Source organism: Sarcophilus harrisii, chromosome 6 (genome assembly GCF_902635505.1).
Source record: "Sarcophilus harrisii chromosome 6, mSarHar1.11, whole genome shotgun sequence".
Taxonomy (NCBI): Eukaryota; Metazoa; Chordata; class Mammalia; order Dasyuromorphia; family Dasyuridae; genus Sarcophilus; species Sarcophilus harrisii.
Window position 1 is genome coordinate 32299647 of NC_045431.1, and position 23781 is coordinate 32323427.

The window sequence follows — 23781 nt, forward strand, 5'->3', positions numbered from 1 at the left end:
GAGAGCGGAACGCGGAGGAGGCCGGGGCCATGTTGGCCCGCGTCGGAGCCGGCCCGAGACGCCGCTGGGCTTGGGCGGCGCGGGCTGCCCTGTCGGGGACTTGCGGCCCCTGGCCCTCCCCTCGGCGTCCGGGAGAAGACGGCGCCTTCCGGGTGACGCCGGCCCGGTCCTCTAGCGCCTCGGAGCGGACGGTGAGCGCTGCGCAGTGCCGGGGCGAGGGGCCTTGAGCTGCCCGGCCGGGGGCCCGATCCCCCTTGTGGCCGGAGTTAACGCGTCCGAGCCAGGGATTGCATCCAGCCCCCCCCCCCCCCCCCGGAGCCTCCGCACGCTCGAATGGGGAAGAGCGAGTCTGGTGGTCTGTGAATGTCTGGCCCGCGCACCTCCCCCACGCGTAGCCTCCTTCAGTAGCTTTGCTCTAACCTGTCGAAATGTAGGTTCAGTAACAGAAAAAGCATATTCAAAAGCCAGGTTCAAAAATGTCACGGAAATGTGCGGTCTCCGGACCCACCGTTTCTCCTAATAAGAAAAGGGAATGACCCGTGTTTGTGCCCTTAATTGAGACACTTGGGAAATCGTCGCGAGTCTTAGTAACTTTATCTGTGATAGTGGGAAATAGAATGACAAAGACCAAAGGGAAAAAGGATCCCAAGAAAGCAGTTACGTTAGAATGCAAGAGTAGTTTTAATCAAATATGGAAATACCTAAATAAAGTCATTTAACAGAAATATTCATGAGTCAACTCATTTTCTGCCTTTCCAGGAAAAACTGGATATGTCCAAATTTCCTGTTGAAAATATTAGAAATTTTGGCATCATTGCCCACGTGGATCATGGCAAAAGTACTCTGGCTGACAGACTTCTGGAACTAACAGGTGTGTGACCTTTTTAAAATGCAGATTGGACACTTGGCAGTTAAATAATTTAACATTTAAATTTTAACAATAAATTTAACATTAACTCATAGACTGAGTTCATATTTGCTGCTACTTTGCTTCTATTCCTTAACCAGTCACCAAAATGTCGAGTTTTGCATGTATGTATATGTAAATGGACATATTTAAATGTTAATTTAGTGACATGTATTGACATTTTATGAATTTAACTTGTCACCTGGAATTGCACTTAGTAAAAAGTTTAAATATTATTTGTCTTTGCATAAGCTAATTCATCCTTAAAGGTGTTTTCCAGAACCCAGCGTTATCTAATAATAAAAATTTTCAAAAAAATATATTAATAGGTACAATTGCCAAAACTGATCATAATAAACAAGTACTTGATAAACTCCAAGTGGAACGGGAAAGAGGAATCACTGTTAAAGCACAGACTGCATCTCTTTTTTACAATTATGGAGGAAAACTGTACCTTTTAAACCTCATTGATACACCAGTAAGTTAAACCTGTTTGCTTAATAATGTATTTTAAATTAGTCATAAACTTATTATCTGTAAAAACTGGTTTTTATTTCACTTCTATTCTATTTAGTGCCACTCTTGTTTCATGAACAATTTGTAAATCCAGATTTAATTAATCCAGATAGTTAAGATGAAATCATAGTAAGAATGTAACATTGTAGCTTATCTTTGATTTTTTTTTTTTTTTTTTTTTTGGTTGTTTTTTCCTCTTAGGGTCATCCTGGTTTTTATTTCACTTCTGTTCTATTTAGTGCCACTCTTGTTTCATGAACAATTTGTAAATCCAGATTTAATTAATCCAGATAGTTAAGATGAAATCATAGTAAGAATGTAACATTGTAGCTTATCTTTGTTTTTTTTTTTTTTTTTGGTTGTTTTTTCCTCTTAGGGTCATGTTGACTTTAATTATGAAGTGTCAAGATCACTCTCTGCTTGTCAAGGTGTCTTACTTGTGGTAGATGCAAATGAGGTATAAATTTCATTTTAGTTTTTTAATAATGTTCATGATTTTTCTGTTTCTCTAAATTCCTTTGGAAAGTCTTTTATAAAAAAAAAAAGGCATTTTCCTCTTGTTATTGGATAGATCAATTCCATTTTCGTTAAATTTTATGTGCCAATTTGAACAGCAAGTTTTAAGAAGTAATGTAAAAGAACATTCTTAAAAGTGACATGCTCATTTTCTGTAATAATCTGGGGCACAATCTCAGATTTGAAAGATCATAAAAATTTATAATTTGATATTTTTTGCATACTTTGGGCACATAAACTTTGAGAACTTTAATGACTAGGTCATTAAGAGTCACAAGGTAGAAGGAAAATTGTGGGAAATCATTATTTGGAAAAATGTTAGAAGTAGAAAAATTTCCCAGAAGAGTGATTGAGAAGTACTGCAGGGCAGAATAGGAAAGAAATTGCTGGACATGGAGTTGGGCAAATATAAATCCTCCCAATACTGAAGCCTGAAGCATGGATAAATAATCTTATTTCTGAGTTTCATTTTCCCACTGATAAAAAATAATAATGTGGAATTGGTGGTGGTAAAGAGGCTTGGATGAGTAATATACATAGAGGACTTTACAAAATTTAAAGACCCATAGAACTTTTTAAAATTAAAAAACAAAGACAACTCATTGGTGTAGTGCGCAGAGGACCAGGCCCAGAGTCAGGAAGGTGCAAGTTCAAATTCTTCTCAAATTGTTATTAGCTCTTGACCTTGGCATATAATTAGCTCTTGACCTTTTTTGGTTTAGTTTCTCATCTGTAAGGAGAGGCATGGTGGAAAAGGAAATGGCAAAGCACTCCAGTGTCTTTGCTGTGGGGGTCATATAGAGTCAGATAACTGAGGCACAAAATGCCTTTATTTTTTTATTTATTTATTTTGAGAACATATAGATGGAACAGTTGAGAGAGTGTTGGCCTTGAAATCAGGAAAACTCATCTTCAATTCAGTCTTCAATTCAAATCTCCATTCAGACACTTGCTGTGTGACCCTGGTCAAATCACTTAACTCCTATTTACTTCAATTACTTATCTGTAAAAATGAACTGCAAAACCACTCAAATGTCTTTACCAAGAAAATTCCAAATAGGGTCAAAAAGAATTAGACACAACTAAATGACTAAACAACAACCACTAAATATGAAGCATAACAAAATCACTTTCCAACACAAACTCCTGGAAAACTCAGTTTATAGCAAAATGTTAATTTCAATTATATTTGGCTACTCTGCTAAGCCGGGAGCAAGATACAAAGACATTGCCTGTAAGGAATATCAGATTTAGTAGACTGCTATATATTTTTTTAAAATACTTTATTCTCCAGACATCTCGTTTTTATTTTTTGCTAAGTCAATTGGGGTTAAGTGACTTGCCTAAGGTCATAGAGCTAGGAAGTTTTAAGTGTCTGAGGCCAGATTTGAACTCGGGTCCTCCTGACTTCAGGGCTAGTACTTAACACCTGGAATTTTTAGAATTGTAGAACTTTAGAAGTGGAAGAAGACATTTAAAAGATTATTCAATATAACCCTTAATTTATATATTAAGAAGCTCAGGTTCAGAGAAGTTAAAAGACTATACATATTTTTCAACAAGAAGGTTCTTGCTAACTGATTAACTACCACTTATCTCTTGGGGTAGTGATTGTTCAACACAGCCTGTTCAGCTTTTTTGACTTGATGTCACTCTACTCCGCCTTGATTTGAGCCCCCTAAAACCAAAAATGCTCATAAGTGTAATGACTGCACTAGCACCTAGTACACCCCAGAATCAGCCGGAGTCAGGATAAGCAAAAGTCCTCAGTCTTTATTCTTGGTTTTAGACGCAGGATTGAACAGGATGGAAGCATATTCTCCACAACCACTTTCTCCCCCTCTACCCCTGAGAGTATGTCCCTGACTAGTTTTTCTCCACCCCTTAGTCCCTCCTACAATCCTCTATACACCAATCATTGAGCCATCACGGATAGTGGAAAGGACCGTTTTCCAAGCATATGCCCATAAAGTATCATCCAATCAGAAGTTAGCCTCAAGCACTCAGCCGTCCTGACCTCAGTGCATCAACCCAATGGTTTCAGCCCTTTACACATAAGTGAGGATCATATTAAAATTATGCAAAAATGTTAGTTTTTTATAAAGGAGCATAATTTGTGTTGATTTGAGTTTCGTTGTGAATGGTTAACTATATTTGTAAATGTCTACTTTGATATTTTCAGGGTATTCAAGCTCAAACTGTAGCAAATTTCTTTCTGGCCTTTGAAGCACAGCTCTCAATAATTCCTGTTATAAACAAGGTAGGTACAGAAAGTACTGAGTAATTAATACACACACACACACACACACACACACACACATTTTAAATGACTAGTTTAGTAATGAAATAGAGTGTCATACCTTCTTAGTGTTTCTTTTCCTCTCCCTAAGGAGTATAGTTCAAATAAAAGTGAATGTCATGTAGTCATTTAAGAAGTATTTATGTATAACCTTCTAGGTACATTATGTATTAGGTGTTATATTCTAGAAAAGAAATGTCCTTGATATTTTGTCTTATTGTCTGATGGTGAGGTGATGCTAACATGCTTTCATTCAACCCCTAAAATATGTAGAATTTCATGAACTAGCCATTAGAAGGGATGTTATCCATACACATGTTAGAAAATAAAGTACTAAATAATGTAGTGCTTTTGAGCACTTTTTTTATTTTAAATTCAAAATTAAGGCATTGGAAAGCTAGAATGTGAAAGTATGCGAGTATTTTAATATGAAGGATAAATTTTTTAAAAAAGGAATTGTAAATTCTGCTTAACAGAGTTGATTTAATATAATCTGAAAACTTTGCATTTTGGTGATGGATAGGCGCTCAATTTATTGAAATTTTTTCTGCCTTTCAAAAAGTTTATATATCGGGAGAAAGGATGATGTTTTTACAAAATACTACATAGTACACATAAGCTCAAACTTAGATGTAGTAAATGGAGAAAACATGGGATAGGAGTTCTTAAGAGAAATCAGGAAAGTTCCACTTGAGTGAATGCAGAAAGGTTTCATCAAAAATGTGGATTTTTAAGCAAGGCTTGAAAGAATTTTAGTTTTAAAAATGCAGTACTTACGGATGGGAATGAGAAAATTAGATGACTGATCGTTAAAACAAAATATAATTTAGAAAATATAGTATCTCATGAATTTTTATTACATTAATTTGTAGTTTTGTAATTTAGACATTTTATTGCTAGAAGGGTATTCACTAAACAAGCAATCTTTTTAGCAATAACAACCTAAGAAGAAAGTATTTAATTAAGCATAGAAGGGTCTTAAGGTTATCTTTACCAGTAAAATCATTGGTCTTTTGAAATGTTTGAAGAGTTAATTTATATGCATTATGTAAATTTTGCAAGTCCTTAATCTGGACTCCTCAGTAATAGTTGTGTTAAAATGTTAGTTTGCTTAGTCAATAGAATGTAGCACCCTTTGAAATTTGAGAGTTTAGAAAGAAGGGTAAAACAGTTAAACACTAAAAGTCCCAGTATACATCTAGAAATATGATTTTATTTTAGCTTATTGAGATTTAATATTAATATTTTACAGATTGATCTGAAGAATGCTGATCCTGAAAGGGTTGAAAAACAAATAGAAAAGATGTTTGACATTCCTGGTGGTGAATGTATTAAGGTAAAATATCTATTCTTGCTCTTTCATTTTTATTATTTTATCCACAAGGGTAAAGTGAGCATGATTTTAACTTAATTATCATTAATTATCATTAATTTTGTTTGTATACAGAAAAAGAACGATGAGGGAAAGGGAGAGAAACTAGCTTCATTGTATTTTAGACCAAATTTTATATAGATTTTTTTTCCCATTTTCTCATAAAGAGCTGGTATAACTTAAAATATTTATAACATTTTATAAGTAAGCTGCATATTCTATCAGATATTAACAATCATTTATATTTTGTCTTATTTGAATTTTTTTAAATATTACTTTTCCTTAGATTTCTGCTAAATTAGGAACAAATACAGAAAAGGTTCTTCAGGCTGTCATTGAAAGAATAGCCCCGTGAGTATTTATTGTATCCTCTAAAAAGTATGCTGCAAATTAATTTCTAACTTGTATTGTTACTGGGATCTTCTTATACTGGTGATATCATAAATCCAGTCCTTTTATGTGATGACTGCGTTAGCACCCTGGATACTTTAGAATCATCCGGAGTCGGGATCAGCAAAAGTCCTTGATCTTTATTCTTTGTGGATGGGAATGTAATGGCAAATATGAAGTGAGAGGAATGGGGACACAAATCGGGGCAGGAGTGACTCTGGCTCTCTCACTCCACTTCCTAAATCCTCCACCCAATCTCCTATACAATAGATCAAACTTGTACAGAGTAATGGACAGGGCCATTCTTTCTCCAAGCATATACTAATAGAATGTTGTCCAATTGGTAATTAGCCTAAGTGTTTGGACCTCAGTTCATCTGCTCAGTTTCAACCTATTACACTTTTATCTTTAATACATTTTTTTATTGTATACATATAAGTGTGTATATGTGGATGTGTGTGTGTGTGTGTATATATATATATATATATATATGTATCTGTGTGTGCATTTATGGTAAAAATTTTTTTATTTTTGTTTGTTTCATAGACCAAAAGTGAGTCGAAAAAGTCCCCTGAAGGCTTTAGTATTTGATTCCAACTTTGACCAGTACAGAGGAGTGATAGCTAATGTAGCACTGTTTGATGGAGTAGTTTCCAAAGGAGATAAGATTGTGTCTGCTCATACACAGAAGACTTATGAAGTTAATGAAGTTGGAATTCTGAGCCCAGATGAAAAGCTAACTCAGAAACTGTAAGTAACCAGAACTATGAAGAGTTTTGATAAATATTTTTTAATCTGTAAAAATAACTGAATTTTCTGTATAAAACTTTATTTTGTTTACCCTTGTGTTGATTGATTTATTTTTGTGATAAAGCATTTAAATTTTTTTTTTTTTTAAACTAAGCTGGTAATTGGGGGGAAAAAATCTTAATGTGATCTCTCTGAATTCCTTGGCTGTTAATTCTGATTCCATAACTAATAATTTCCCCCCAAAAAATTTTATTTTACTATTTGTGGAAATGTCTCAAAGTATTCCAGTGCTATTTCATATTGCAAAATTGTAAATACAAGAATTTTTTTTCTTTTTTTTTTTTTTTTTTTCTTTTTTTATGGTTGAGTGTTCTTGCATGTGTTCTTTCCTAAATATAAGCCCAAGATATATCTAGGAACTTTGCTTTTTTCTTCCTCTTGACCAAATCTATGGTGTTTTGTTTTGTCAGTTTATTCCACTTTCCTCTAAGTCATGTTTATAAAAGAAAAATTGGAGCAACTTGTGAATTTACTATATTTATTGTGCAGCATTATTCATTCCTATTGGAGCAGTATAGTATGTATGATGGATTAAGTACTCAGATACTGAGCTTAGTCAGGAATACCTGGGTTCAAATCTTTACTGACACTGAATAGCAACTTGGACAAGTTACTTAGCCCTGCATGCCTCAGTCCGCGCCGTAGGGTTTATGTAGTGAGCCTGTCTTGATAAGAGTTCCATTATTTTTATATTCTGAATGGGGAAAAATCAGTATCACAAATCATCTTCATAATTATTCTCAGTATCTTAGCTATTCTTTTCTGATTCATTTGCAAAGAGGAATAGTGGGCTTACTCAAGGGTATGAAAATTGGTCTTATCGGATTTGGTTTTTTAGTGATGTATTAGTGGTGGAAAATAAAGTGCAAGAAGAGCTCAATTAGAAACTTGTGTACATTCTACTACTCCAGATCTTGAGAATCTAGCCATTGATTGTTTTCAAAAAGATGAGGTTTGGATTTGAAATAAGATGCTTTCCATGTGATAAATGAACAAATGGTAATAATTGTAAGGAATTGAGCTGCAAGAATGGGGGTATACTTGAAACATATACAATCAATATTATTTCCACATAATAATAATTTTATTTAGATATGCAGGACAGGTGGGCTATCTGATTGCTGGGATGAAAGATGTCACTGAAGCTCAAATAGGAGATACATTATACTTACATAAACAACCAGTGGAACCCTTGCCTGGGTTTAAGTCAGCGAAACCAATGGTTTTTGCAGGTGAGGAGTTCAAAAGTTCAAAAAATTAGAGCAGAATTTTTTCCCCCAAGTAGCAGGAATAATTATGACAGATTCCATAAGTATTAGTATCCAGTTATGTTTTATTATGCACTACCCATTTTAAGTTAATATCATTATTTGAATAGATTTTTGTTCTACATAATGAAATACCATAAGGTCTAAGTAGTTTTTAAAAGACATTAAATCCATAATGGTTTTTAAAATTTCCATCATTAAGGAATGTTACCTAAATTATCCCAATAAATGTACTCTGAAGTGCTAACAACTGTACTAATTTTAATTCAGCTTTTGTTCTAAGGAAATAAATCCTTTATACGAATATATTAATGTCACCCTTCCGCAGGTAATAAATTTTATCTGGTCTAGATCTGTGATTTCATTGGTATAAGGAATTCCTGGTATCAAAGGAAAACCCTTATACCAATACTTAATTATTCTGCATCTTCAACATCTTGTCACCTGGAGCACTGATCAGTTATAGCAAAGCTGTTTAAACTGTGGGTCACAGCCCTATGTGTGGAGGTTGAGAAAGATTTGGCAACAGTAAAAGGTTTCTGAACATACCAAAGCACCAAAAATTAATTCAAAATCAAACACATAAAGGTGTTTCTGGCAGTATTTACATGTATAACTTTGCTATAGCCTTTGTTCTGAACATACATCCTTGTACTTTGCACTGAACATTCACAAACCCTGCCAGAAACAGCTTGGCTCAGATTTGATCTGGGTTTGAATTAAAAAATTCTCAGCCATAAAAAAGTTGTGAGTGGAAAAACTTTAAGAAACCCTGAGTTAGATGACTTATTAACTTATCCATAAAGTAGCTATCAGAAAACTTTGGTCTTAAAACCAAATTTTCCTGACTTTGAGACTAGTTGGAGTCAGAATTCCTCAAAATAATTTTATTTAAACAATACATGCTTATAAAGTAGAAACAAGCCTAATATCATGCAGTTAGAGTAATAGAATATGACTGACTTTTTTTTTTTCTTTTACTCGTTAAGAAAATCATAAGCATGAGATAGTAATGCAGGATGTAGAATTTGTATATTTGTGCACATCTACAGAAAAAAAAATTCTTTTGTAACTTGTGCTTCATTGTGATAATTGTCTTTAAGTTAAACTCTAATGGAAATTACTTGTGAAGAACTGATAGAGCTGGACAGCTGTACAATTACTTTATACTGTTCCATTTTCCAAAAATGATACACCAGAAATAGGCTATTTTTCCCCCCAGTCTAATAGAAACACCTAACTGGTATTTCTGAAGTAGGATATGGGGGTTTCAAAGGCTTCCAGACTAAGGCATAAGCTCTTAGTGTTCAAGTGAGATTAAAAAAAAAAAAAAAAAAAAAAAAAAACTGATCTGTAAATAAAACAGGTATTTCAGAATACTTTATGATGCAGTTGCGTGTATCCATTTTGGTCAGTCTTTTTGGTGGAATACTAACTTTTAGTTTTCACTATTCTTTATAAATCCGTAATGTACATTGTACTTAACAATTTACAAAAAACTTCTTCACAGCCTTTTTTAGAGACTGATGCAAATTATTTTGTTGTTGTGGAATATCTTCTTTGTAATCTTTCAGAATTGTGGTTTATTTTTACGAGAATTCATTCCCAAGTTTTATTTCCTCAACATAGGTAAAAATATTTTAATTGATAGATGGTAAATGTTATACAATAGTTTGATCAGCAAGATGTTAGTGAGTAAAGCTAGAAATTCTAGCATAGCTTTACTTCCTTTCAGACAAAGATTAAAGAACACTTGTATATTGTGATGATAAATTCGTAGGATTAATGTATATAGTATTATGTCTTGGGCTAAGAGCTAAAAAAAAGTCTGTTAGTCTGACTTAGTATGAAATGTTTTATCAAATATTTTCACAGGAATGTACCCCATAGATCAGTCTGAATATAATAATCTGAAAAGTGCTATAGAAAAACTGACATTAAATGATTCCAGTGTGACAGTACATCGGGATAGTAGCCTTGCCTTGGGTGCTGGTTGGAGGTGAGAGTCATTATCTGTTTAATTTTTTTCAGAATTTTAACCTGTTAAACATTTATTAATCATTGACTATGTACTTTGAGCTATGAGGAGCAAACACTAAAAATATAGGTGATGCCCTGTCCTCAGAGAACTTATATGCTATGTGAAGAGACAATATGTATACATGTTGCATACAAAGTAAATACAGAGTATTTTTGTGGGGAAGTGTTAACAGTGGGGACGTATAACAGCCTCCTGTAGAAGATGGCTTCTGTTCTGATCTTTTAAAAGAAACTTGAAATTCTTAAGAGACAACAGTGTAGGAAGGGTGCATTTCTTTCCCATACATGTTTAACAAACTGCAGAGGCATGGAATTGGGAGATAGAATATTCTGCTTGAGGAACAGTAAGAGGCCACTTTTGACTATACTAAAGAATTAAATGAAAGAGGATGATTTGTTAAAACATAGAGTTAGATTTGAACCAAATACTTTAAATGCCAGGTATTGGAGTTTATGTTTGATTCTAGGTCATAGGGAATTTATTGAGTCTGGGGAATAACAACATGACATATTTGTTCTAGGAATATCCCTATTAGTTATATGGATGATAGAAAGAGGGAAGATACTGAAAACAGAGAGATTAATTAGAAGGTTTTTGGAATCATGCAGGGAGGATGAAAAGGATCTGAAACTAAAGTGTTTTCTATATGGTGGAAATAAAGGTATAAATTTGGTAACTAATTGAATATGTGGGTTAAGTTTGTATATATTAACTGCTTTTTTTTTTTTAATGTTTAAAAGTAGCTTTAAAATAAGCATTAAATTATATACAATTGGAATGAAATAATTGTATTTTGATTTTTTTTCCCCTTAGGTTGGGATTTCTTGGCCTCCTACATATGGAGGTTTTTAATCAACGATTGGAACAAGAATATAATGCTTCTGTTATTTTGACTACACCTACTGTCCCTTATAAAGCTATTCTTTCATCAGCAAAGTTAATAAAGGTACTTAAAATTTTGACCATTATAATTATTCTGTCTTGTAGTAGTTGGAGATGTAGTTAATTTTGAAATGTAATTGATGAAGAGCAAATTAGCTTTGTCTTTTTGGTAAAATAAAGAACAGGAACCATTACTTTTTAGAACTTTGTTACATTACTTTTAAAAGTATTCTTTATTGAAATCTTTCACTGGGAGAAATGTAGATTTGCCTAGAACAATGTTGTTTGTTCTAAGTGGAGCCAGTAATTGGGGGGAAATGGAAGATTTTTTTGGTTAAGATTACTTGCTTTTGTAAAATGTGAAAAATGTGCAGAGAATGATAATTTTTGGAATCAAATAGTATAGGCATTTTTAAGTTTCTTCTGAATTGCAGTATTTTGAGCAGATTTTACTTTGTAGTCTATAAATACAGTAAGCTGTACTTCATTTGCCTTGAATGGAAGCAGTGGCTGGATTGGTCTTCAAATCAGGAAGACCTGGGATCAATGAAACACACAAAATATATTAGTATGGTTGACTCAATGAAGTTTTCAAGAAGCCAGGCCTCTTATTCAGATTGTAACAGATTATTTGTTTGCATTTGTGGGGGATGTGTCCAGAATAGTTCAATTGTCATCAAACATCTACCTATGTATCAATTGATTGGATACAAATACTGATATAAACCCCTAATTCAAGGACCTTATATTCTAATGACAACAATGCCATATTCACAGAAAAGTAAATACAGGCACAAAGAAAAAATGCTTTTGGATACTAAGTGCTTAACTAGAGAAGTCAGGAAGGGCTTCCTTCCAGTGGTATTACTCAACCTTTTCACTGAAGAAAGCTAAAGTTCAAGAGGTAAAAAATGGGAGACTATTACAGGGATAAGGGTACTCTGAACAAAGAGATAGAAATAGGAGATGTAATCTCTATAGGAAGTAGCAAATAGCCCAATTTGGTGGGGATTTAGAGTATGTGGGAAAGATAGTGTATATATGAAAAGGATAGTGTAATCAGTCTGGAAAAAATTAGGTTCAAGCCAGATTGTAAAAAAGGTTTTTCATGTCAAACAGTAGTTAATATTCGCAACATTTGTTTTGCTTAAGTTAAATAAATTGAGAATCATTTGCATGACTACTATAGGGGGCAAATTAAATTTTATATTATGATATACTTTGGCTTTCATTTTTTTTAATACATAAAAGGCATGAATAGTTTGTGGTATTTTTAGAGAGAGAGAGAGTGTGTGTGTGTGTACGTGTGTACACAAATACACATTTTGCATGTAGGTATCAATAATGAATTGTCAAATAAGTGATTGTAAATTTGAGATTTAGTGTTGAGTAATAGCTAAAGAAAAACAAACAATCGATACTCCAGGAATCAAAATCATAGCTTCATAATTGGAAGAGACCTCTCCTTAGGATCCCAGCTTCTTAAACAAGATCCTACATAGGGTCTCATAACTGAATATGGCAGTTGCAGAAAAATTTTTTGTTTATATGCCTGTTTTATATTCCCAGTCACTTAAAAATTTCTAGGATAAAAAGAGGTTGTGTCTGAAAAAACTTAAGAAGCCCTGCTCTAGACCAACCTCTACCTTTGAGAGGTAAGAAAACTGATCTACAGAGAGTAAGCGATTGATTCAGGGTCACAAAGATAATACTTGAACAGCAGACCAAGATTCAAGTCTAGGCATTGTTCTGCTCCAAGTTATTTCTGATTCTAATAAAGAATGTGAAATTTTGAGAAATGAACTCAAATTATGGGACTACTTTGGAAAATTTTTTTTTAACAGTCATTGATTTTTTTCCATTTTCAGGAATACAGAGAAAAGGAAATTACAATCATCAACCCCTCCCAGTTTCCTGATAAATCAAAAGTAACAGAATATCTGGAGCCAATTATTTTGGGTACCATTATAACACCGAATGAATACACGGGAAAAATAATGACACTTTGCCTGGTACATACTTAATACAGTTAAATATGATTACATGCATCACTCATCAGTACTTCACCTAATTTCTTTTTTCACTCCAGAATAGCGCTGTACCATTTTAAGTTAAATATTAAGTAGGTTCATATTTTTAAAAGAACGTTCACCCAAAATAAGTTTGTTTTCATTTGCTACCCAAAAGAAGGATTTATGATTGAAAACTTTGGCAGCAAATGTGACATAAACTATCAGGAAAATTGTTCTAGCAGAACTTACTGGTGTTGTCCAGTTGGTGTGATGTAATGGAGGGTGTGCTGACCTTGGAGTTGGGAAGTGGGAGTGGGATCCCCACATCTTGACACTGACTAGCCTGGGTGATCTTGGGCAAATCCCTGAACTGTCCTGGTCCCAAACTCCTACCTCATCTGTAAGTGAGATTAGTAGTACACCCCTTACGAATTCAATATGATATTACATAAGTGAAGTTATGCAAAACATTTCCATTCTAAAGAAAATAGATATAAAAAAGCCTAAGAAAAATGAAGTGTAAAAATGAAGAGTAGAACTCTGTCAGAGTTGCTGTGGGATTCAACTGATTTGTTTACATATATCTCTATATATTATATTTATATTTACCTGAAGATGTCTTTGTAAATCTTAACGTTTTGTAAATATCAGTAGTTAATTGGTATAACTGTGTGTATATTTTTTATGTTAAACGTTAGTGATAGGATTTTAGTTAAGTTAGCATCCTAGGATTGGCACTTAGTAAGGAGACTATAAATCTGTATTGAGCAAAACAAGTAACCTAACTGATCATTCTGGAGTTATGAGTGATATCTAATTATCTTTGTCTTGCAAATGATTTCAAGACTAATGTTACTTCTCAAACTAGAACCAGAAACTTAATGAGAGGTACATAGACATATAAGCATTAGAAGGAAACAATGGCAGTAAACTTGGCAATGAGGAAAATAGATTATAGAAATGATAAGGCAAAGTATTATGGTCACATGGAATATGATGAAATTAAACTCATGATAGCTTAAATATTGTGGTAAAGATGAGTTCCATTGAAGAGTAGAGACCAGACTTAAGGCAAGATTGAAATAAAAATGAGAACATTCACTAAAGCCAAAAGAAAATTTATTCACAGTAAACTGTTTACATTCCCCTCCCTCCTTTCATTCACCCTCTAGTTTGCTAACAAAGTTCCTGAAAAATCCCAACCTCATCCTAGTTAGTGTGGTAAGTTGAGATTAGAGGAAGACCTAAATTTGAATCCTACAAGAAACTTAAAATCCATGTGACCATTTGCAAGTATGGTTTTCTTTTATGTAAAAAAAAAAAGAGAGAGAGGATTGGACATGATGATTTCTGTGTCCCCTTCTAGCTCTAAAGATTTTAGGACCTTGGAATCAGGAAAACCTCAGTTTAAATCTTGCCTTCATGCCTTTTCTAGCTCTGTTACTGGACAGATCACTTAACCTGTCTGAACTGTTTTCTGAATCTAAATGGAGATGAGAACAGTACTTTATTTTCCTAGGTTCTTAAGTGAAGTGTAAAGCACTACAAACTTTCTGAGCACATTCTTAAATATTTTCCCATTACATTTTAAAAGTATTTTAACATTTATTTTTTAAAAACACCCCTTAAGAATTCAATATGATATTATATAAGTGAAGTTATGCAAAACATTTCCATTCTAAAGAAAATAAATACAAAAAAAACTAAGAAAAATGAAGTGTAAAAAGTATGTTCAGTCTGCCCTTGGAGTTTACCACCTCTCCGGAGATGAAATTGTCTTGGATCACTATACTAGTCAATAGTGAAGTCTTTCACAGTTGGGAATTATCAAAGATGCTATTATTGTGCACAGCACAATTCATAAAAGATTTCCCAGGTTTTTCTGAAAATCAGTCATGCTTCTCGTTTCTTACAGCCCAGTAGTAGTCCATCATAAGTCAAACACTACAGCTAGTTTAGCCATTCCCCAATCAATGGACATCCCTCCGTTTCCAATTCTTTGCCATCCTAAAAAAGCTGTTGTAAAGATTTTTTGCACAAATAGGACCCTGAGGAGTGGTAATACTGGGTTACTTTGGTATGCTCAGTTCAACAGTTGTTTGATGTTCTCCAGAATGACTGGACCAATTCACAACTCCAACTTCAGTGCATTAGCACTCCTGTATTTCCACAGGCTCTCTCGTATCTGTCCTTTCCTTTTTCTGTCAACTTAGCCATTTGATCAGTCTGAGCAGAATTATAAGGAAAGAATAATATTTATTCACGCTTAATTAGACTAGGCTAGAAGAAATTCAGGTCCCTTCTACTTGAAACTATGTGGCTATTTTTGAAGCTCTGAAGAGGATAACTTTTATCTTTGTACATGAAGTTGTATGTTTTAAACTAGAATTTTAGGAAATTTTGAGGAATTTAGATATTTTTTCATCAATATCTGAGTGACTATGCTATATTTTATTTTTTAGAATCGAAGGGCAGTTCAAAAAAATATGGTTTTCATTGATCAGAATCGAGTTATGCTTAAATACCTCTTCCCTTTGAATGAGATTGTGGTGGATTTTTATGATTCCTTGAAATCTCTTTCGTCTGGATATGCTAGGTAAGTATATTTGTGAAAAAAAAAATTTAGACTTTTTCTTTTGAGAATAATAATAACTGATTTATCCTAGGTATTGCTTATGGAGCAATCTGTTTTCTGAACCACAGATGAGAATTTAAATTTTGATTGAATAAAAGCTAAAATTAGTGTCAAAACAATTTATTTTACTAGGATGAGAAAAAAGAAAATCAGTTCTTTTGTTTCCTGCTGCTTTTTTACTTTTTTTTCCTTTCATTCCCCACCCCCCAAAAAAAACTATAGTTAAGAAAAGATATTTATGTATACACACACACAAACACACACACACACTCTTTCTCTCCCTCTCCCCCTCCTCTTTCTGTCTCACTCTCACTTATCTTTCCTATCTCTGCTAACTGCTTTAATTCTGCTCTATAACTTGCCTTGCTATTACTTAATCTCTCACCCAAGATTCCCTCCCTTGTGTTCTACCCTCTTTTCTTCCCCCTTCACTCATCTCTCCCCCCTTATTTCTTTATATATTTTGGAGGGTGCTGTACCCTTGAAGGTACATATATAGTGTTGTCTATTTAACCCATTCCCCATGTGAGTAGGTTTTCAAAAATATGAGCCCTCCTCATCCCTTTAATGCCTCTGTGTCTGTCTAATAACAGACAGTTATTAGTGTTTTGGTTTTTGTTGTTTTTTTATTTTGTCACCTCAATAATTTAAAAGCTGTATTATCTTAGACAAATCACTTAAACTCTTAGAAACTGAGTTATGCTATTTAATATTTGTGGATGTGAACAACCAGCCACCTTTTTGCCTAGAATTTAGAATGTTAGTTTTGTAGAAGGCAAGTGGGCTGTATTACAGGGAAAGGCTTTTTTTTTTTCTCTTTGATGTTGGGTGCTAGCCCATAAAATTTCTAGTTGAAATTTTCCCTATTCTCCACTGGACAAAACAAATGATCAGCCTGGCTAAAGTGTAGATATCAAGGCTTTCATGTTTCTGGCATCTCCAATTATGACCCATGAGAAGCATACTTAAGTAGAAAATGTACACAGACATACAAAGCAGTCTGTGTCTTCAAAGAGCTTAAATTTTATCAAGCAGACAGCATGCATGTCTATTAAAGACATGACAATTAAATAACAAGGTAATTTTGGGATGGGAGCATTAGGAACTGGGCTCTGTATGGAAATTGGTGATCATTGGGAAGAATACATCCTGGACATAGAATAAAATGGCAGTGAAAAGAAAACCCTCATTTAAGGAAGGCAAACTTGTGTTGTGTAAACACAAAGCTAAACACCTGAACTGCTGAATCCAAAAAAAACTTGGTCAATGAATTTTAATCCAATGAAAACCCTGCTTCCAGTCTGCTATCTATGACTTGACATAGCCATGTAGCTTTGCTCATCATCTCTAAAGTGTGGAAGTTGGATACAGATCTCTCAGGTCTTGTATTCTAGGTTGACATGATCTCTGTTTTTTGCTTTACTCAACAAGAAAGCCACCTAAGAAATAGCTGACTGAACATTATGCTCCATAGTATGGTAGATTTTAGGACATTTAGAAATCTTACTTAAAATATATATTGATAAATTTTATTTTTACATTATTTATATTTTCTAAGGCAAATTGTTTCTTACTGAAAACATAATGTCCTCTGCTTTTAAAGCCCTTTACAGCCTATCCCCAATGTATTTTTCCAGCCTCATTGAATGTTATTTTCTTCCTATAGTCTTATCTAGCCAAATTTGCTTTCTCTATACATGACACCTGACATTCCACCTCCTGTTTTAATACGTGGACAGTAGTGGCAGATGAGTGAGGGGGATAAGAGTGCTCGTCCTCTTCACCTGCACTCCAGAAGCCCCTCTTCCTCAAAGATACAGTTCAAACACTACATTCTACATGAAGTCTCTTCAGGATCCCTTAGTTGATAGTACCCTCCCTTTCAAACTATCTTATATTAAACTTATGTGTTACTAGGTAATTGTCATTATATTCTGTATATATGTGGTTATGTATTTATATCCCCCATTTGAATGTGTCACTTCTTCACAAAGATTATTTGTTGTATTTGTGTCTCCAGGGCCTAGCATAGTACTTGGTAAATAAGTATTTAATAAATGTTCAGTGTTGATCCATGGTCTCCCCCTCTACAATGATGAGGAAGAGTTTTATCACCCTCATCTTTGGGACCAAATTTGATTTTTCTCTTATAGCATTGTTTTGTTTCACCCATTTAAATTTTATAGTTTTTAGGTATGTTTTTCTGGTTGGGCTTAAATTGTATATAAGCTTGTATTTCTTTCCATCTTCCTTTTCATTCATATTTGTTATTGTGTTTGTGTACCACAGTTTGTCTAGTATCTCCTATATGCAGCTTTGTTAGTATAAAATTTGCAGCTTTTTAAAAAGTTTTATATGAAGCTTCTCTGCCACTGCTTAGCAAGAGAATGTGCCTTATATGCCTAGCAATGGAATTTTTGGATCAAGGGGTACAGATATATTAGTGTCTTCTCATTATTTAAAACTGTTCTCTAGAATAGTTGCATCTTTCCACGTGATGCTTCCAATAACAACACTGACATCTTTTGTTAGAAATTCCATTTTTAAAAGTTTGTGGCATATTGTTTGTTTTGCCCTATCTACCAAACATTTTAGACATTTGGTTATTCAACCCCCAATTCTTCCAACTTGGAGCCTCAACTTCCTGGATGAACTTCACTGAAAGATAATTCAATGAAGAGTGAATGGGAAGTCTGTATCGATTGCACTATTGGAGTAGAAGAGAAAGCTAGCAAAGACTTAGAAAAGGGCTTAGGTTAAATCGCTTATTACCTGACCTTCCTAACCTTCAATTCTTCCTTAGTAGAATGAAATATTTGGGTCAAGTTCCCTTCCAGCTCCATACTTTATCCTGCACCAGCTTTTGAATTAGTTTCAGTAGTAACACTGTGTCTCAAAAACTTACTGTTCCTCCACCCCCACCTAATACATATTAGGTCCCTACCATTTAGTCTAGAATTATAAATGAAATATTTTAATATTAAGCTACTTATTTCAGCATTGCATTTTTCTGTTTTTTTTTTTTTTTTTTTTTTTTTGTTGTTGTTGTTTGTGTGGCAGGAAATATAACTATTCATTAACCATATAATCATTTCTTCCATTAGTTTTGATTATGAAGATGCTGGATATCAAACTGCAGACCTTGTAAAAATGGATATTCTGTTAAATGGCAATCCTGTAGAAGAGTTGGTAACAATTGTACACAAGTAAGTTGCATTAGAGTCTAGTTATTTGTAAACAAAAATCACCTTTTTCTAAGGTTTCTAGTTTTACTCAAATCTTATTAAGGAAATTCTGTACTTGTTATATGTTATATAGGATTGTAATTGTTAAGGGATCAGATTTCATCTAGTTTAACATTGCAGTAGTTCCTTCTGCAACATAGCTAGAAACTGGAACCTTTTAAATGCATCAAAAATTTTAACTAAACTAAAATTTTAAATTACACTAAATTTGCATCTTTCCCATTTCTATTTTTTGTTCCCAAGTTTTCTATCTGTATCCCAGCATAAGAGATATAATTTCTATTTTAAATCTCCCTTAATTCTTTCCCCCGATATATTACATATGTTCCAGTTCTTTCTGTTGAGCTTTAATATCATGCCTTTACTAATTGCTGCACGTTTTCCTCAAATATTTTCAGAATTTCACAGTATTTCAGATGTGATTTAATTAGTGAAGAGTACATGGTGGGATATTCCTAGAGTTACAGCTTTCTTAATGAGGGTAGATATCCTCCCTTCTCCTCTCCTATGTACTTGTCTTCTGTTTCTGCCTTTTCCCAAATAACCTGGAGTTACTATGTAAAATCTTCTGCTTCATCATTTTATATAAGTCTTCTCATGTTTTTCTGAAATTGCATTATTCTATCATTATCCTATTTGACAACTTATTCAGCCATTCCCCAACTGATGTGCAGTCCCTCAATTTCCACTTCTTTGCCACCACAAAAAAAAGTTGTCATATAATTTTGTATAAATAGATCCTTTCCCTTTTTCTTTGATCTTATTAAGATACAGAGTTAATAGTGTATTGCCGGGCCATAGGATATGCAGTTTTATAACCCTTTGGCCATAGTTGCACATAATTTTTCAAAATGACTGGACCAATTCACAACTCCACCGCGCTATTTTTCCACATCCTCTCTGGCATTTATGTTTTTTCTTTTCTGTCATGTTAGCTAATCTGATATTAGATGGTACCACCGAGTTGTTTTAATTTCTCCAATAGTGACTTAGAACATTTTTTTGTGTGACTATAAATCCTTTGATTTCTTTGTCTGAGAAGTGTCTATTCATATCCTTTGACTGTTAATTACAACATAACTTGTATTATAAATTTGAATGGGCTTCCTATATATGTTTGATAAATTAAGCATTTATCAGAGAAATTTTAGTAAGCAGTTTTATATTGTCTGTGACAATTTAGCAAAAATGTAATTTTTAAAAACTTTTTTACCAGTTATACTTTCTCTGAAGTCATGATTGCTTTTCCCCTGCCTTATTTACCTCAGCTGAAGCAAAATAGATTCAGCTTTTATTTCATTTATAATGCGTTTTGCTATCTGCTTCCATTTTATGGGTGAGTTTATTCCATTTTCATTCAGTTACTTTCTTGAGTTTATCCTTTCCTGTCTCTCCTCAGGTCTGTTTTGCTTCTTACTACCGCTTCCTCAATCTCACTTTTATCATCCCCTTCTCCTCCTACTTCCCTGTTGGGTGAAATAAATTTCTGTATATACATTCTTTATTTTTTGAATAAATTCAGCTGAGTTTGCGGTTTCAAGTGTTGTTCTCCAACCTTGCCATTTTCCTCACCACTATTAAAATCTGTTCTTTTCATGCCTCTTATGCGATAATTTTCTCCCTTCTTCCTCTCCCTTCTCCCAGTACATTAATTTCTCTTTTTTACTCCTTCATAACAATTGACTCATCCATCCCCTCTGACTTCATAGAACCTTCTAATTGACTTAATGATAAAGTTCTTAGGAGTAATACAGGAATACTCTTTCATGTTTTTTGTTTGTTTGTTTTATGCTTCTCTTGAGTCTTCTCTTTGGCAGTGAGATTTTCTGTTAATCTCTGGTCTTTTCCATTAGGAATGCTTTAAATGTTGTTTCATTAAATGGCTGATCTAAACTTCAGAAAAGTCCCCATTTTCCCTGAAGCCACAAGCACTAGCACTACTCTCTGCCCCACAACCATGATCCAAAATTACAGATAAGCAATAGAGTTGCCAAACACTAAGTAGTTCTGTACTTAGTGACAATTCAGAGTCTCCCGTCCTTTTTGCTACCATCTAAGCCATCTCCAACACTGCTGGTGCTGCTGCTATGTGTACTATAGGACAACCCCTTATCCTGTGTCATAAGATGTTTTCTATGAAAATTCATATAAGTATATAAAACTGGAAGTATAACAAAATAAATCACAGGTGCTTGTTTATTGAGAATAATTTGTGGAGATCCAAAATTCCTGTTCTTGTTTCCTAAAAAAATTATTTTAAGTACTTTTTATTTCTGATCTTTATCTCTTAAAAAGTTATAATATGCCCTTATTCTTTCAGAGAAAAGGCATATCCTATTGGAAAAGCTATATGTGAAAGGCTGAAGGATACAATTCCTAGACAACTATTTGAAATAGCTATTCAGGCAGCTATTGGAAGTAAAATCATTGCCAGAGAAACGTGAGTTTTTTTATATAGCTAATGTTCACTTGTGGGCATATATGGAGGAAGAGTTTGTTTAATGTTATTTTTAATAATATAGAATGTCATTTTTAGAACTTCATCATTATGTGTTGGTGCTTTTTAAATACTGAAGTATATTTCAAAAGAGGTTATTAAAATAAAAACTTAAATTATTTTTAAAGCAGTTAAATGTTTTGTTTCAAGATAGATACTTGTAAGGGGTGAGTTTCATTTAGCAAACATGCAAAGACATTTCCACAAGGACATGTCCAGTAAGCGTTCCATTCGTTTTGACAGTTTGATTTAGGTGTATCCTAAATCCCAGGCTTTCACATAGGTACTTGAAGTTTGAGAACATCTAAATGCTAATTATTCTTTTCTAAGATCATGAGAAATTATGTCCAGTAAGTTGTGGTGATATGATCATAAGTAGCTCAACAAAAAGAAAAATGTTTCTTGTCAGTTAAAATAAGCAAAATTAACTGCCTTGTATTTAGAAAGAGCATTTAGATTAAAATTCAGAATTGGGTTCAAGTTCATATATGAGCTATGTCAGTGGCCTTATGGGTAAAATGAGAGGCGCTCCTTTAAATCTATGTCTTTGTCATCTAATTAAGTTATTTGTAATAAATGTACGTTTATATCAAGTATTAAATGTTAATGTGAAATATTTTCTTTTACAGTGTAAAACCTTACAGAAAAAACGTCTTGGCAAAATGTGTATGTATCAAATTTTATTTTATTTTAAAGATCTTTGGAAGATTCTTAAAAGATAGCAATTAAGACAAACAAAGGTCTAAGCTGCCAAAAGGATAGACATTCTGACCATGTTTTTAGATGTATGTTGAAAGATTACAAGCAAAACAAAATGCTGAAATTAAAACGTTGGCAAATCTCTTGCTAACTCCACTATGTTTGAAACATCTGTTCAGGATAAAATAGCAACTCCTTCATTTAGCTTTCATAGCTCTGTATAATCTGTCTTTCCAACAATTTCATTACCCTGTTCCAAAAGTCCCCCAATACCCAGCCTGTTTTTCACACAGTACACTCAATTCCACTTAGGTTCTTGGCCCTGCCATTCCATATGCCTAGCATGCAATTTCCTATATTTTGCTCCATCATGTCAATTATAAAATATTTAAGCAAGCTCTAATGTGTCAGGTAAATGCTGGGGATACATAGCACCAAAAAATGGAGATTTCCCTATGGAAGGTAGGTAATGTTGGCATCCCTTCCCTATGGAAGGAGGTCTGTTGGTAATAGATAATGAGGCTGCAAGTTGAGGAGACAGCTAGTCTGGAGAGTCAGAAGCAAAGTTGAAAGGGGAAGGATAGTTATCCTGAGTCCCTCCCCAAATAGATACTAAAATAAAAAGAAGATGCAAATGAAGCCCCATCTTCTGCATGAAACCTTCCTGATTCCTTCCAAATCCAGTTCTCTGCATGTCACACTGTCTTGGGCTTAACTACTTTATGCAAACTGCAAAACAGTTGCCTTTCTGACATTCGCTTGCAGAGGGAGTTTCTTCACTGAGATTTCCCCGCAACAGTGAAATTACAAGAACATTTACCTGTATTTGTATAGTTTTATTTCATTCTACAGCACTATCTTAAAATTGCAAGGAAAGAATTTGCCAAAATGAAAAAAATGCATACTGTGTTAAGTCCTGTAGATACAAATAGAAAAAAGACAGTTCCTGCTGTCAGGGAGTTAACATTGTAACAAATGAGATTTCAGCTGCAAATGGAAAGGCCCAGTGGTTTTTAAGGTAGAATATTAAAGGCATTTGGGTAATTTATCTTCTTCAGCATCATTTTGATTAAAACCCATTTATCTCCTTGGTGGCTAACCTTTCCCTGATCTTCAGGATTGGTGGGGGAATGCAGCAGCAGTAGCAGTTGCCAGGCACCATCTCGACAAGGTTTGCTCCCCTAGATGATAGCAGTGGAGCCTGGGGTGGAAGCAAGGCACTGTTATTCCTAGGCATTTTAGTAGAAGAGTTTAAAGGCCAGTTAACAATGCTTTGTTGATCTCAGAAAGATTGTGGATGACATCATGAGATTCTAAAGGGACAGTTAAGGAAACCTGTGGATAAGGTGACATCAAGACCCAGCTGTAGTTTAAAATTTCTTGGGTTATAAAACCCACTTCTCCCCCTAACTGGTTGTTTTGGTTTTCCTCAGTATGGTGGAGATATCACTCGAAAAATGAAACTCTTAAAACGACAAGCAGAAGGAAAGAAAAGAATGAGAAAAGTTGGGAATATTGAAGTTCCAAAGGATGCTTTTATCAAAGTTCTAAAAAGACAACCTGATAAATGAATGTTTGTAAAATACAATTATGTATGGTTTATTTTAGATTGTATATATGATAGTAATGTTTAAAATCTGTTTTTAATAAAAATCAGTCTCACTTAAAAGTTACTGTTTTTTTCATTAACTC

General features: G+C 33.9%; 1 protein-coding gene across 1 annotated transcript; it reads left to right on the forward strand.

The window, feature by feature from the left end:
* The first annotated feature begins 11 nt into the window (after window positions 1–11).
* GUF1 (GUF1 homolog, GTPase) lies at window positions 12–23754 on the forward strand. The gene is made up of 17 exons (XM_003773288.3): window positions 12–191; window positions 760–871; window positions 1237–1385; window positions 1800–1880; window positions 4122–4199; window positions 5491–5574; window positions 5897–5961; window positions 6547–6750; window positions 7903–8042; window positions 9954–10077; window positions 10933–11065; window positions 12870–13013; window positions 15476–15609; window positions 18753–18854; window positions 21214–21333; window positions 22020–22056; window positions 23523–23754. Exons 1-17 carry the CDS (start codon window positions 30–32, stop codon window positions 23658–23660), a joined length of 2007 nt encoding a protein of 668 aa, XP_003773336.1. The 5' UTR covers window positions 12–29; the 3' UTR covers window positions 23661–23754.
* The last annotated feature ends 27 nt before the right edge of the window (window positions 23755–23781 follow it).

Excerpts from the sequence above, each read along its gene's own strand:
- GUF1 (XM_003773288.3), top strand. The coding sequence starts at position 30 with ATGTTGGCCCGCGTCGGAGCCGGCCCGAGACGCCGCTGGGCTTGGGCG. Across the intron at positions 13,014-15,475 it reads AAATAATGACACTTTGCCTG|AATCGAAGGGCAGTTCAAAA; the intron begins GTACATACTTAA and ends TTTATTTTTTAG. Across the intron at positions 18,855-21,213 it reads TTGGTAACAATTGTACACAA|AGAAAAGGCATATCCTATTG; the intron begins GTAAGTTGCATT and ends TTATTCTTTCAG.